Here is a 15,311-nt window from a genome sequence, read left to right as displayed (position 1 = left end):
CGGTACGTGTGACATATCCTGATCTGTTTAGCGATGGTTGTTGTACGATATGCCCTGCTACTGTTCATGTTGATTAATACATCTAGTATGTTTGAGTTTCATAGGTAAGTAATTGTTGTAGTCATGTTTTATAACCTGAAATTGATAATGAAAATTATGTCTAATTATCCAACATTATAAGCCGCTGCGGTACGGAGGTGGCGTTTTGGCTCATAGGTGCATATGCACCTATAATTTAGAATAATTAAAAAACAAATTTAAAAATATCAAAAAATTCTGAAACAAAATTTCGGGTATACATCATAACATTATATGTTTGTACACAAGTTTTCATGGGAAAATAATATTTTATTTGACATGTATAAAAAGACAAAAGAATGTTCTGTACCTAGTCGTGTTGGAGCATCAAAATTTATCTTTTTCACACAAGACACAAAAAATATTATTTTTCCAGAAAATTTGTCTGTGAATATAGAATGTCTAGATATACATGTTGAATTTTATTTTAGAATTTTTTAACATTTTAAAATATATTTTCACACAACGAGTTCATATGTATCCATGAGCACTAGTGGAAAACGGGGCTATAGGCCCGGTTCATTTGGGCCTTTAGTCCCGGTTTCCAAACCGGGACCAATTAGGCGGGACTAAAGGTCCCCCCCTTTAGTCCCGGTTGTAAAACAAACCGGGACTAAAGGTCCCGCCACGTGGGCTGCTGGCGCGCGTCGAGGAAAAAACCCTTTAGTCCCGGTTTGTAACACGAACCGGGACTAAAGGTTATTTCGTTATTTTTTTATCTATTTGGTTCCCAATTATTTTTCGCTCCTCTTTTTTTTCCTATTTTTCGGAATTTCTATTATTTCAGTTATTTAACTAGTTTAGTTTCTAACTCCACTTAATCTCTAACTACCCTTAATCTCTAGTCAAATTATTTACTCGTGGTCCAACTTCCCGCTCGGTCACCCATCCTCCCACTACTCCAGCACTAGCACGCTTAACTTCCAAGTTCTTTTCCCATCCCGCTTCCAAGTGCTTCGCGCGCATGTTGTGATACTAGTGCCATATCAATCCTATTAACATGTTGGTCGATGTCACACTTATTTATTATTCGAATTCCAAATAATTATTTTAATAAACAAAACTAATAACGTACATGTTGTGGTAATGGTATTATAATTATAATTTTTTAAATCTGTATTATAATTGTTTTTTTAATTTATTATTTTTTAATATTTTTTTGCCAAACTTGAAAATTTGAAAATCTAAAAAATTGGCTAACTTTATGGTTAAGTAATAGTAATCTTTATGCATGATGTAATTATTATTTTAAAAAAATTTAAAAAATAAAATTCCGAATTTCTGGCAAAAACTAAAATCTTCCTGCTTTCATATTTTCATTTGAAATTTTGAGAATCTAAAAATTGGCTAACCGGGTAAACCATATTTTCCGAATTTCCCAGGATTTTTTTGATATATTATACGTTTTTTTTTCGACGTCGTATGCAAAAGTTATTGCGGTTTTACCATTTTTCAAAACTTTTTTGCAAAAAAAGTAAAAATTCAAATTTGTTAATTTTCCCTAATAGTAAGTTGCATAACATACAAGAATCTGAAAAGATTTTATTTTTTGAATTTTCTATCATTTTGTTTTATATTTTACAGTGTTAAAAAAGGCGATCCACCGGGGGGGGGGTGGTAGAGCTGCATGGGGAGGCAAAAACCCTTTAGTCCCCCTTCGTGTCACGAACCGGGACTAAAGGGTAGACCTTTAGTCCCGGTTGGTAATACGAACCGGGACTAAAGAGTTTTGCCCCATAGACCACCTTTAGTCCCGGTTTGTATTACCAACCGGGACTAAAGGGTCCAAACGAACCGGGACTAAAGGGTTTTCATGATGAACCGGGACCAATACCCCCTATTGGTCCCGGTTTGGTTCAAAACGGGGACTGAAGAGTGGGACGAAAGGCCTCTTTTCCACTAGTGGAGCCCAATTGAATTTCCCGATGCGGTATCTCCTCACAGGACGCTGCCTGGTAAGAGCATCTCCAGTTGAGCTTTCGTACTTTGGGATCTTTCTTATCGGTCGATATCTCGGTACAAGCTGGAAACGATCAATGTAAGATCGATGGACGCGAACCTGCATGCGCTGGAGACATAGCGGCAAAGGCATGTGCCGGCGCCCGGCGCGGGCGCGGGGCAGTTGGACCGCCTAGGTTTTTTTTGCCTAGGTTGCCGGTGTGGTGCGATCGACATGGACTTGAACTGGCATGAGCCCCACATGATACACCTCTTTCTGAAGCCTGAAGAGCGAAGAAGTATAGAACCCCAATGTAGGTCCAGTCATTAGTCAGCACTGTACATATGTATGTACAAACCAATGTGTAGTGCCAAAAAGGGGTTGTGGTGCTACAAGTTAGCAAGAGTCAATTAGTAGTTCAGACTTCAGGCAACATGTTCATATCTACTTTGCATGATTCTTTCTTATATGATTTCTGTTGCCAGGTGTGTGAAATCACGATGGAGTGTACGTAGACCAGCTTTCTTGTTTTGCGTATTGCAACTTGCATGCATGCGTTCACTGATTCACTCTATCGATCGATCTATGGCTTTATTAGCAATTTATACATGTGACGCAAGATAAAATTGGAGGGGGGCACACCTCCGATTTTTTTTTTGCTTCACCCCAATTGTGAAAGAAGTTATTAAATGTATAATAAAAAAAAATGGATGTTACCATTGGAGTTCAATACATATATCAAATATGCATGATTATAATACAAATAATTCAAAACATGAAAAGAGTATTACATGATAAAATATAGCATAAATATAAAATCACATCATTTTTTCAATCTATGCTCTTGCATTGTCATGAAAGTTTCAACTATGGTATCATCACTTACATTAACGAATACCATGCTCGATAAATGTCACTAAAAGAGCTCGTCACCCACCGATATTATTTCTCAACTTGTTTTCACTAGACTCATAGCGGAAAATACACTTTCAACATCCGCCGCCACCGGTAGAAAAAATATCAATTTTGTAGGAAACTAAATGTAGTGTTCGAGAAACATATCCTGAATATACAGGAATCACCGCACCGAGAGAGGAATCACCGCACCGAGAGAGTGATTTTTTAAAAATAAACCATTAATATCTAGATACCGTATGAAGAATATATCTCAACTACATAGAAAACTAAATGTCGTGTCCGAGAAACATATTCGAAATATACAGGTAACACCGCACCAAAAGATTGATGTAAAAAAAGTGAAACAAAAAATCGAGTCATAAAAAATATAAACATAGTTTTGAAAAGGTAACAAAATAAAGAAAAGAGAAGTAAGCAGATAAACCTGTGATAAACATACCAAAATTTATAGGAACTGATTATAAACATATATATAGAAGAACAAATCTTAATCGAATGATATTTAAGATCTCAAATAAAGAGGGCCAGTGCACATTCTAATCAACGTCACAGGTGTAGCTCAGTGGCAAGTGCAACTTTCCCATGCTCGACACTTCGGATCGAAACACAGCTCCGCCTCTTTTCATGCTCTTTTAGAGCATGCCCTCAACGAGCGGGCCGGCACTCATTTGGGCCGGTATGGGTGGGCCCCGCCCCCCCCCCCCCCCCCCCCCCCGACCCACCCGCTGCATCCGCTCATGTGCACTGACATCCTGAAAACCTTCCCTGCACCGGCTATTTTTGTTTTCCTTTCTTTGTAACCTTATTATTATTTTGCGTTTCCTCTTCTCCTTCTTTCTTTGTTTTTATTAGTTTAGCATATTGTTTAGTTAGCTCTGTCGTGTTCGCTTGGAGCTGTTTTGCTTTTTGTTTGATGTCTTCTAAGTTTGACGCTTTCTCATCGTCCTTCTTCCACTTCGATGCCTGATTGGTCTGTAATTCCTAAATAGCCACAAAAACCATGTTTATTTCCCCACTAACGTTAATGCATCAAGAAAGCCATGCATGGTGTATAGTTGTGCCACAACCACTAGTCCACTAGCAAGTTGTGGACGATGCACACAAAGTAGTAGGACCACCAAAAAATCCCAGGTCCCAACCCCTAGCAAAGGTTTTCTTTAGATTGCTGAGTAAGTAACAATGAATATTATAACTGGAAATGAACTTTTGATCTTGGGTGAATATGTTCTTGGAATCAGAAAAAAATCTTTAAAATATCAAAAGATTCTGAACAAAAAGTCAGCACATATATCTTAATATTCTATATGTGCATGCCAAATTTAGCAGAAAATCAACATTTATCTGTCTTGTGTAAAAAATATAAGAAAATATCTCACATAGAGTTTTTTTGGCACTAAATTTTATCTTTTTTACACACGACACAAAAACATAGCGTATCTTTGTGGAACGACTTTGCCAACACATAAAACATCGATATATTAGCGTGATTTTTTTGTTGATTATTATTATTATTTTGAAATACATTAAAAAATCATATGAAAACCAGGAGCATATGAACGCCTTGTTTCTGTTATGAGAATCTAGGTTGAGATAAATACACTCGTAGCCGTAACATGCATAACACCCTGCTGGCTAGCCACGTTTAACTAACTAGAGGCTGAGGTCAGTTTGATCCCTTGAGATAATGGACGTCGTCCCCATTTGTGAAGAATGAGCTAGGCTTCTTGGTTATTTTAATGGCATAGTGGTACTAAAATTGCGCTAATCAGACATTAGCACGTGGTCGGTGTTATCGTCCTGCAACTAAACAACACTATGACGTACGCTCCATCACGATCTCAACTGCTGAACCACTTTATGTTGATGTCTGGTCAATACATTAGGAACAATTTAAGGATCTAGCTAGTTATATGTATAGCAACCTAATTGTGAGAAACGTGCACTCGCATCATGAAGTACATAGTTCATTCCTTTCTGATTTGAACTTCTAGCTTGGCTTTGCCTGTACCTAATTAGTCCATCTAATCTTCAAATAAGTACTCCAAAAAACAAGAGCCAAGAAAATGATGGCCAGAAACTTGAAACGGAAGTGTGCCAGACGTACTGCCAGGGATGAACTCCAATTAAGGCGTGCAGTGTTTAGAAAACGTGACAATTTGGCCAATTTCCGTCAGAAAACGTGAGCCCCGTGCTAGATTGCAAGAACTGCCGTTCTCCACCATGTCTTGGCAATTGAGCGGTTGATAGTTCTTTTGTCTGACAAGTTGGCCGTTGTCTTGGTCACGTACGTCAGACGCTAGCTAGTTTACTCAGCTCGCATAATTGACTCCCTCGTGTAGCGAGCAATCAGAACTCCCAAGACCTGAACTACTACTTTAGTTTTGCAATCTGACAGTTACGTTACGGAGTTGTTCTTCACGTGACTATTAGTTCCCACTTCCCTGCATTTCGGAAAAGTAGGCTTTTGGCCTTTTGGGGTCATTCTAAATGTTTCCATGGCAGTTATGTACCACCAAGATATCAATTTGAATTTACACGTTTCCATCCATGCAATGTGGATCCAAATCGAAGTTGTCAAAATCATGTGACTTTCAGATTCATGCAAGAAACACCGCATTGGCCTGCTGAGTGACCCAGTCCTTCAACTAGTTAAAAATCATCCCAATTAACTAACTAACTAACTAGCTAGCCATTGCAACTTAAGCATCACACGAAACATAATCCTGAAAGGGGTCGACAATAGCACCCATGCATACTATTCGTGAACAACATGTTACATGTCAATCAGTTGGGTGCGCGCGTAAGATTTCCAACGTACTCTTTCATTGTCGTCCTCCCCTAATTTTGCCCTTTTCAGACGTCAGACGAGACTAGTTCTTGTGCTTGTTTTCAAGACAGTGGACCGTTGGGATTCTTTTCTGACAGGCCATGCGCCCATGCACGCACGAGGCACGACGAATGCATTGCGGAGCTGATCCTTTGCACCCGATCGAGGAAGCAAGATTTCAAGTTAGATTAAGAGGGTCAGTAGCCACTGGAAGCAACAACAGCATGTGCGGAGCTGTGTTAGCCAACCAAGTCTCCCTTCCACCGACGCGAGCTGCATCTTCAATTCAATGCAATTTCGCAAGAAAGATAATTAGAGGATTCAACATATTAAATTCCTTTTACAGGTACTTGTTTATTTTGTAGTCCTGGAAACCATGATTTCTTCTATATAGAGAGCTTTTATTTTCACATCAAGTCGCTAAAACCAACAGACATCTGCATAATAAGATGCACGCATCCCATACAAAAATATAAAAAAAATTGAACCGAACTCTTAACATGCAAAGCAAAGGGGTTTCTTTCATGAACATGTCAATATGAAGAGATCTTTATGCCTTGGTCGCTGCAATTTGCTCCATGTGCACGAGTAGACAACCGACAATGAGAAAATATGTTTCATTTTTCATCAAAACAACAGCAATTCTACAGTCATAAAAACCAATACAAGGTTGTCACTCCCACAAGGGTATGTTTTTTCGTCTAGGTACTCGCAAACTTTTTCCATTATACATTCATGTGTTTTTCGGTACATATACCATGCCTATCAGAAACCACAAATGGTGCCCCTCTTTTCTTTTCTTCTACTCAGCTAGAGGATACATGTAGACTGGTATTTTCAAAATTTAAAAAATGACATTATGAAGTTTTTAAAAACCCTGGAAAAAATCCTAGACATAGTGAATGGTGTATTCTATGAATTTGCAAAATCTCAACGCAATTTTTTTATTATTATTCTAGGCTACATAAAAGTGGAAAAATCTTACAAATTTTGGAGATTTGAAAAGTTGCAGTCTTCAATACTTCAAATCTACAACTTTTTCAGTTCTGCATAGCCTATAATACTGATTATTTCGCATCGATATTTTGCACACCGGTCGAATAAATCATTTTCTACCTCTGGAAGATCTGTTTAATTATTTTTTTCAAATTGTAAATTGTTGTTTTTGGATTTTCATACAAACATGTTACATGTAGCCATCTTACATTTAGCCCCACTTTGCCATCTATCTCCTACATTTTTTATACTCCCTCCGTCCCATGAAACTAGTCTAACATTTGTTAATATTAAGATGTATTTAGACGTTAAATAGTATCTAGGTACATCCGAATTTTGAAAAACCTCCGACATGCTTCATGATAGAGTAGGAGAAGTTCGTACTACACCTCGATGTACCTAGTTACACATGCATATGTGTTTGACATAATCTAGAGAATACCGAAGACTATTTGCAGATAGTATGAAGTATATTAGTCCCTCCTGTTCTAAATAAGCCATATAATTTCTGGCACGAAAATTAAGAAACGCATATTTAGGAAAAATTACACCATGTTTGGCTAGGGTTAACCGTACGTAATTGCCGTGAGCTAATAGAGGACTTTGCATAAGATAAGTAAACCTAATCAAATCTCCAAAAATATTGTCCATACAAGTAGGACAACGCAATAAACCTTATATTCTGGAATTTTTCTCAAAAAACTATATGGCTTATATATAGGAACGGAGGGAGTAGTATATAAGACTATTTTAGTGCTATACATAATAATTTTTAGGTAGTACGCATTTTTTTTCCACGTACTCTTTTTATGTGTATAAATATAAATGTATTTTGGAAATATAGTGAAAAATGTGATGTCACTTACAGTTTTTTCATCGGAACTTGCTTTGTAGTATCTAAGATATAGTACATAAATATACTCAAATCGATAAAATATAAAGCACACTTATGTAGCCACAACCTAGGCTAAGCCTTCATCCTACAATATAATATTACTTCATACATCCAAATTTTAACAAATGTAAGACATCTATTTATGAAGGGAGGGAGTACAAGGCACACTCTACTGGCAATGCACAACTTTAACCCTAATATTTAAATTAAGAATGTATAAATGGCGCTTAGAGTCACTCGCTTTCAGATTGCAATCACTGTGCCCTGCACTGCAAGCCCGTCAGTTGACCGGCTCTCGCCCCCAACGCCAAACAGAAACCAGACGGATTCCCATCACCCACACCCACTTGCGCCGGGTAGCCGTCCCTATATATACTGCCCTATTCCACCGCATCCCACTCCAAGCAGGCTTTGCTTTGCTCTCTCGTGTCCGGTGCCTCCCTCTCTCCTTCCCGACTCTTCCCCGGCTCGAGGCAACCAAGGGCCAGCTGGCTCGATCGACCTCCTCCTCCCCTCCATCCATGGACTGCTCGAGCTCCAAGGAGACGCCCCCGGCGCACAAGTAACTCGCTAACCAACCTTGATTACCTCGTGCATGTTTGTGTTCATTGACGAGAGATCTGCCAAATCTGTTTCTGACTTTGTTGTGCCGATCAGGGCGTGGTGGACCGGGGAGACGGTGGCGGTGGTGACGGGGGCGAACCGCGGCATCGGCCACGCGCTGGCGGCGCGCCTGGCGGAGCAGGGCCTCTCCGTGGTGCTCACGGCGCGTGACCAGGCGCGCGGGGAGGCCGCCGCCGCCGAGCTCCGCGCCAGGGGCTTTCCCTCAGTACGGTTCCACCAGCTCGACGTCGTCGACCCCGCCTCCGTCGCCGCCTTCGCCGCCTGGATCCGCGACGACCTCGGCGGACTCGACATTCTGGTGAGTCCTTGTCTTTTGATGCTTATAGACCGGATTTCTCTTGATCCGCATGCCATTTTCTGGACGTGGACATGAGCCCTGTGCAGTGTGCAGATCATTTGCCTTTGAACGCTTCCTTTCGCTTCCATGTTGAAAAGCCGACGGAAAATATGGGGCTTAATTTGAGGATATATATATCTTAAGTTCCACAAGCACTACGAGTCGACGACCCAAGTGGTGTGCAAGTGCAAGCTGTTTGATAGCAGAGAATGAGCCGATTGTACATATACAATGAACAATCTGTTTGTGCTTGTACTAGAGATTTGCTTACCTACTAATCTACCAAGATTAATACTCCACCCTAGAAAGTATATAGTATGTCCTACCATACTCCACTAGACAAAATTTCCAGCTCGATCGCACCTCACAAGCGCTACATACGGATCATCTCGCTCCCCTTATGTAAACCAAGCCTTAGCTAGCTACTTTCTGCAGAATAAAATGTGCTTACACCAAACAAGGCATACCAACACTACGTGCAATGAAACAATTTGTGGTTGATGCTAAATAAGGCATACATATATCTAAAAGTTTTCTGGTGGTGGATAAAATTAATTATGGCCGTGAACTAAAAACATATATTGTTGGCCCACAAAAATGAAGGACGACAGACAGCTAGCTATATCTCCTCTACAAATCTTCAGGATGTGTTTTAGTGGAATAGACTTTGATCGTTGCCTAATTAAGCGTCCCTCCACAGCCAGAGAGTTAGATCAAAGTCATCACGAGTAGCTAGCTGTGCGGGTCAATTAGGGCATGAAACGGCCTTGTTGCCCTTTATATACGCCGCGAGTTAGTGAAGAAAGTGACGACCAATTAAGATTCTGGTCCAAGCTAGTACCAACCTGTAGATCGATCGTCTCGTCGTCGATAGCGACATCTGACATTTAGTTATCCCCTGGTCACGTCCAAAAAGTTACCATATGGCTATGTAACAAATACCTATAGTGAACTCTGCAATATATAGTTTCATGATAAAAGTGAAACTAATTCGAAAAACAAAAGCTTCAGAGTTTTTGCTTGAGCCGATCGAGATACCCAAGTGGAGCAGGTCAACCACGCACAGAAGATGCTTAGTGCATACCATTACTACAGTATTCCCTGCGCATCTTGTCTGGTCATGGACTCGATTTTAAGTAATCGGGGATGGCCCAAAGTCTACGAACCGCATGCAACACGATACGGTTTTTAAAAAAATACAGAAACAAACAAGAGAAGGATCGACCCTGACTAACAAACAAACTACTGTAGTACTAATATCATCTTATCAAGCCTTGTGTTCCATGCTTCCATGCCGATGGAACAGTGGCAGCACAAGACCTATTCTTTGGATGAGATAGTATATCTATAAGATCGATGACTGCAAGTTGTTCCTACACTGCAATCCCAGGTCATCGCAGTACACTATATTGCAGATATGGTCGGTGTAGATCTGTATCATATTTTATTCGGAAAAAAAAGGATCTGTATCATATTTTTTGTGCTGAAGTCACATAAAGCAGAAGAAGTTTCTTGTGTCTTCTTCCCACCCGGTTTGTTTGACCTGTTCTGCTCACACATGTCAGATGGTTCGTATGGAACACAATTGTGTAGCTTTTGTTAGCTCTTGTCATCGGCCGCACCATGAAATGTTTAGTTAAAATGAGGGCAAAAGCTACATATCTACCGCTTCATGTACTTGCACAATTAATAATTCTACACCTACATCAGCAACCGTTCAACCAGAAAGGGGAAACGACGCAAAAGTTGCTGCTGAATTGGTGCATGGTAGATGTAATGAGATCACATCTCCTTTGCTTGAACAATGCTGCAGGCGTCCTAATCTAACATGAAATTATGTGATTCTGAAACCAACCTTGCTCCCTGCAGGTGAACAACGCTGGCGTTTCGTTCAACGAGATCGAAACCAACTCGGTGGAGCATGCCGAGACAGTCCTCCGGACGAACTTCTTTGGTGCCAAGATGCTCATCGAGGCGCTACTGCCGCTCTTCCGACGGTCCGCTGGGACCAGCCGGATCCTCAACCTCAGCTCCCAGCTTGGCCTTCTAAATGTAAGTGATCAAACTAACATAGCATCACTACAAGTTAACTACGTGTACTTGACTCTTCCTCTCACGCTACAAGGCAGCCACAGTAGTACATTAGTTGTAAGTTATGTCTCATGTGATCATGTCAACGGATTACGGATGGGTAATTCAGCTGATGACACTGGCCCTGCCATTCTGAACCATCTGTCACCAACTTTTCTCACTGAAAGTTATATTCAGTGAAAAGGGCACATAGTTTTGTCTTGGTTTAAAGGCGTTCCAAACTCCTGAGTACTAGTGAATTTTGTTCAGCACGAGGCTCAGATGAGTAATGAGTTTGAAACCAAATCCTTACTCTATCTATTCCCATGCTTTCTTGCACTAGTTATGAGTGGGAACTTCAAACTTGCAGACACTGTGTGCACATGCCACTTCTGACTCATAATAAAAAAAAAATCGTGCTTGTCAAATCACATAACTGAGGTTGAAAAAAATAGATGTTCATTAAGGAGCAAATAACTTGACTATGAGCTCATGGACTCGTTCGACAGACAATGCCAATTTTCTTCAGTCATGGTACAGACTTCTTCAGTGTCCTTCGTCCACACCCTGACTAGTCCAAGCCCTCTGGAGCACACTCCAGTTACGGCTAATTATGTGTTGGCTTTTGCTAATGGAAATTATATAGGAGTGCAAGAGAATGCATTTCTGGTAGGCGAAGTTTCCGACATAAATCCTTACTCTATCTTCTCCCATGCTTGCTTGCACCAGTTGTGAGTGGGAACTTCAAAGCTGCAGACATTGAGTGCACATGCCGATGCTGAATCGATTTTTTCCATGTGGGTCAAATCATATAATTGAGGGTTAAATAAATAGCATTTCGTTAAGGAGCAAATAGCTTGACTATGAGCAGCTCATAATGAGCTCACTGTCAGCTGGTTCAAGATGGAATGTGGACTCTGAAGTTTGAACGGACTAGACTCGTTCGACAGACAAAATGCCAGATTTCTTCAGTCACAGTACGTGACTTCTTCAGTGTCCTGCGTCCACACCTTGACTAGTCCAGTGCCATCTGGAACACACTCCGGTTACATGATCAACACAAGAGCTAATTACCTGTGGGTATTTGCTAATGGCAGTCAACTGCTGTGACTTGTGTGAGTGAGATGCAGTTTCTGTAGGCGAAATTTCAGAAATAAATTGATGTGCGTTGATCTTTTTGCAGAAGGTGAGGGACCCGTCGCTGAGGAACATGCTGCTGGACGAGGAAAGGCTGACGGAGCAGGAGATCGAGGCCATGGCGTCGCGGTTCCTGGCGCAGGTCAAGGACGGGACGTGGCAGGAGCACGGGTGGCCGGCGGTATGGACGGACTACGCCGTCTCCAAGCTCGCCCTCAATGCCTACTCCCGCCTCCTCGCCGCGCGCCTGCGGGGTGCCGTCGCCGTCAACTGCTTCTGCCCCGGGTTCACGCGGACCGACATGACGCGCGGGTCTGGCAAGCGCACCGCCGAAGAGGCCGGCCGCGCCGCCGCCGGGCTCGTGCTGCTGCCGCCCGCCGAACTCCCCACCGGCAAGTTCTTCAAGTGGTGCACGCCGCAGCTCTACTCCAAGCTCTGACGAAGATGACACACTGAAGTCAAAGAACGAGCGCGGGTCCTTCTCATTGTAGCAGATGAGGTTTGACAGACGCATGTTGATGAGATACTCCAATAGTTATTATGTGCATCCGATTTGAGCTGCTGTTGCTTCATTCTTGTTCTTTTTGGATTTTGTGTAACGACTAACGAGCGTATCGTTGAAAGCTATAATTATATTGAACTGAAAGCTCAATTAGCATGTAGTTGAAAGCCTTTTCTAATTTGATTTTGTTTGTTTGTGAACTTTCAACGTTGGTATACGCGCTACTGTGTATTAGTACAAAGGGGATAGTATTTTGGTGGTAACTGGATTATATTAGTGAATATCTGACAAAATATATCCCAGTGCAATTTTTTTTTGCTTGAGAACAGATTAACACAGATCACAGTTCACAACAGTCAGGACAGATACCGAGATCACTGTTGCTCGGGAGCCAAAAATCTGCTCTCTCGACTTACACCTTCACAAAGAGTTCTAAAATACTCACATATATAAGACGAGAGCAATCCAACCTAATCGATGAGAGAGAATTCCTTATTTGGCCTTGGCTAAAGTTTGCCTTCCTTTCTTGGCCCTAGAAATTTTTTTCTTCCTTTCTTGACACACAAATTTTTGTTGGTTCCTTATTTGACCCTACCGTCAATTTCGTTAGCTACTTCCGTCAAATATTTTTTTGCTGGACTTATATACCCCTAGCTGCATCGGTAGATCACTTACTGGAAAGAAAAGAGAAACGGATCGTGCAGAAGGAATCGTCACAGCGGAGGGAGTTGACTTCGCGAAAATATACCCAGGGTAACGACGGGATGACGAGCGAGCGTAGTACTCGATCGAGCGATTCAGCAAACCATGGGCTTCCATGCTGAGTGTTTTGGGCCAAGACGTGTGCACTTGCGGACGTACACGTGATTGGAATCTGATTAGCTGGGGTCAACATCAGTTTTCACTGGGGTCATTTTATTGGACCGGGCTATATGTACAAGAGTTAGCCTGTGCCTCTGCCCCTGGTTCCAGCTATCCATGTGCTTCTCCATCAACAATGTGATGAGCTTATGTGGAGAGTGCATTTTCAAAACCCGGCGGTATGTGAACCCATGGGAACTCCAAATTCTATTGGTCCACGTAAGGAGTGGTCCTAATCTGGTGGCAGGGTATTTCCATAGTTAATTTGAGTTGTAATTGCTAGGTACTACAATACATGGACCCATGGGGTATTAATTCTCTGCCGTGAGCTCGTAACCTTCATCCTCTCTCTCTCTCTCGCCGCCCGTCCATGGAGCTCGGGACTGGCACGCGTTTGACCAGTACCTGCGCAACCACCGCCCGCCCTTGGCTCTGTGCCCATGCTCGCTCCGCCAGGCCAGGGGCAGCCTCAACGCGCTCGTCGGCCGCCTCCATGCCGCCTTCGAGGAGCATGGTGGGAGGCCCGAGGACAACCAGTTCGGCGCGTGCGCTGGCGACACCACCCCTGCAGCTCTACGAGGTTGCGGTGGCGGAGCCGGCCGATGGACTGCGTTCCCGGGAGCACCCCGCCGTACACCTTGCCAAAGCCGCCGCAGCCGAGGAACTCGCGCTCGCGGAACCCCCGCGTGGCGTCACTGGCGTGCTTCAGCTCCGAGTACTTGTACCGGTGCGGGCCGTAGTCCAGCTCCCACGGCTCGATCACCTCGCGGTTCTCGTAGCGGTACGCCCCGTAGGCACCCGCGCTGGCCAGCAGCACCAGCGCCACGAACGCCGAGAACACCGATGCCAGGATCCGCGTCGTCCCTGCTCCTCATGTCCGGCTTGGGCTGCGGCGATGGACCGGAGGGACGATAGGTTGAGCAGCGGCGCGCCGCCGTCCGGCTTGAAGCTCCACCCCATGCGGTAGTGCGAGCTCGTCGGGAGTCCCGTGGACGCCGAGAAGCCGACGTACATCCGCTCCGGGAAGATGCCGGACAGGTCGACGTGGAAGGAGATGACCCGGCCGACGGAGCTTCTGCGTCGGAGCAGTCCGCCTCGACCGCGGCCGCACTTGGCCGTCGGAGCGCCGGAGCTGCTGCGTGGGAGCAGTCTGCCTCGCCCGCCCTTTCAATCGGCCGCACTTGGCCGACGGAGCCCGGGAGCCATCGGAGCTGCTGTGTCCAGGACTCCAGGTCATCCGCTGCACCTGGCTGTGCTCCACTCCCGCTGCTCACCGATTCAACCACCGTTCTTGGCGAGTGCCAGGGACAGCCCGAAGCTCTACACGCCATGTGCCGCACGGTGCCAGGTCAGCTGGCGTTGGAACCGGGTGGCGGCGAGCCGACGCGTGTGGGGATTAGACTGGGGATGAAGAAGGCATCGTCAATGTCGACGGCGGCGCCTCCGTTCAAGCGCTACAGCCTAAGACGAGTCAAAACAGTGATATTGCCGCGCCACGCTGGCGACCTCGCCTAGTTGCACCTCAGTCAATCGGTCTCGCCTGGTTCCGCATCAGTTGCCGTTCTCGCTTGGTTCCGCATCGAGCGCTGCACGAGACGCGGCGTCAAATATGCAACGGCCGTCGGCAGCCTCGATCCCGTAGTCCATGAGCGGACGGCGCTCTAGCTCGTCGTCATGCCGGCGTGCGCCGTGAGAAGAAGCCGTGAGAAGAAGCATGGAGAGAGATGGTTTGGGCTAGGTGAATTGTCTTCGCATTCAATTCCTGGTCCCATGTCTGGTGTATGCACAACAATTAATTCGTGGTCCAAGCTTTATGTATTTTCATATGTATTCCGCCCCTTAATTAGAAAACTTGGCAGCACTGTTGTGGGGCCCATCTCTCTTTTAGCCAATGGGAGAGCTAGTTCTGCCAGGAGCATATGCCCGGCGGTTCATTCGAGCATTTTCCGCTTATGTGACGCTATATTCGGTTCTAACGTTCCACGTACCATATCACAGCTTTTTCAGTGCCATTTTGTCACATATTACAACAGGGGTAAAATTGGCATCTTAGATAACTATTTAACACCGTTAGTGATTAAATTGTACTAGGGGGCCAAATAAGGAACCAACCAAACTTTGTGTGTC

General features: G+C 43.8%; 1 protein-coding gene across 1 annotated transcript; it reads left to right on the top strand.

Annotated features, from left to right (window-relative positions):
* Nucleotides 1–8,078: 8,078 nt before the first annotated feature.
* LOC124687735 ((+)-neomenthol dehydrogenase-like) lies at nucleotides 8,079–12,604 on the top strand. The gene is made up of 4 exons (XM_047221486.1): nucleotides 8,079–8,215; nucleotides 8,311–8,575; nucleotides 10,484–10,666; nucleotides 11,868–12,604. Exons 1-4 carry the CDS (start codon nucleotides 8,175–8,177, stop codon nucleotides 12,258–12,260), a joined length of 882 nt encoding a protein of 293 aa, XP_047077442.1. The 5' UTR covers nucleotides 8,079–8,174; the 3' UTR covers nucleotides 12,261–12,604.
* Nucleotides 12,605–15,311: the final 2,707 nt, after the last annotated feature.

The sequence above is a fragment of the Lolium rigidum genome, chromosome 2, assembly GCF_022539505.1.
Source record: "Lolium rigidum isolate FL_2022 chromosome 2, APGP_CSIRO_Lrig_0.1, whole genome shotgun sequence".
Taxonomy (NCBI): Eukaryota; Viridiplantae; Streptophyta; class Magnoliopsida; order Poales; family Poaceae; genus Lolium; species Lolium rigidum.
Note: the sequence above shows the minus strand (reverse complement) of the source record. Positions and strands in the feature narration are given on the sequence as shown.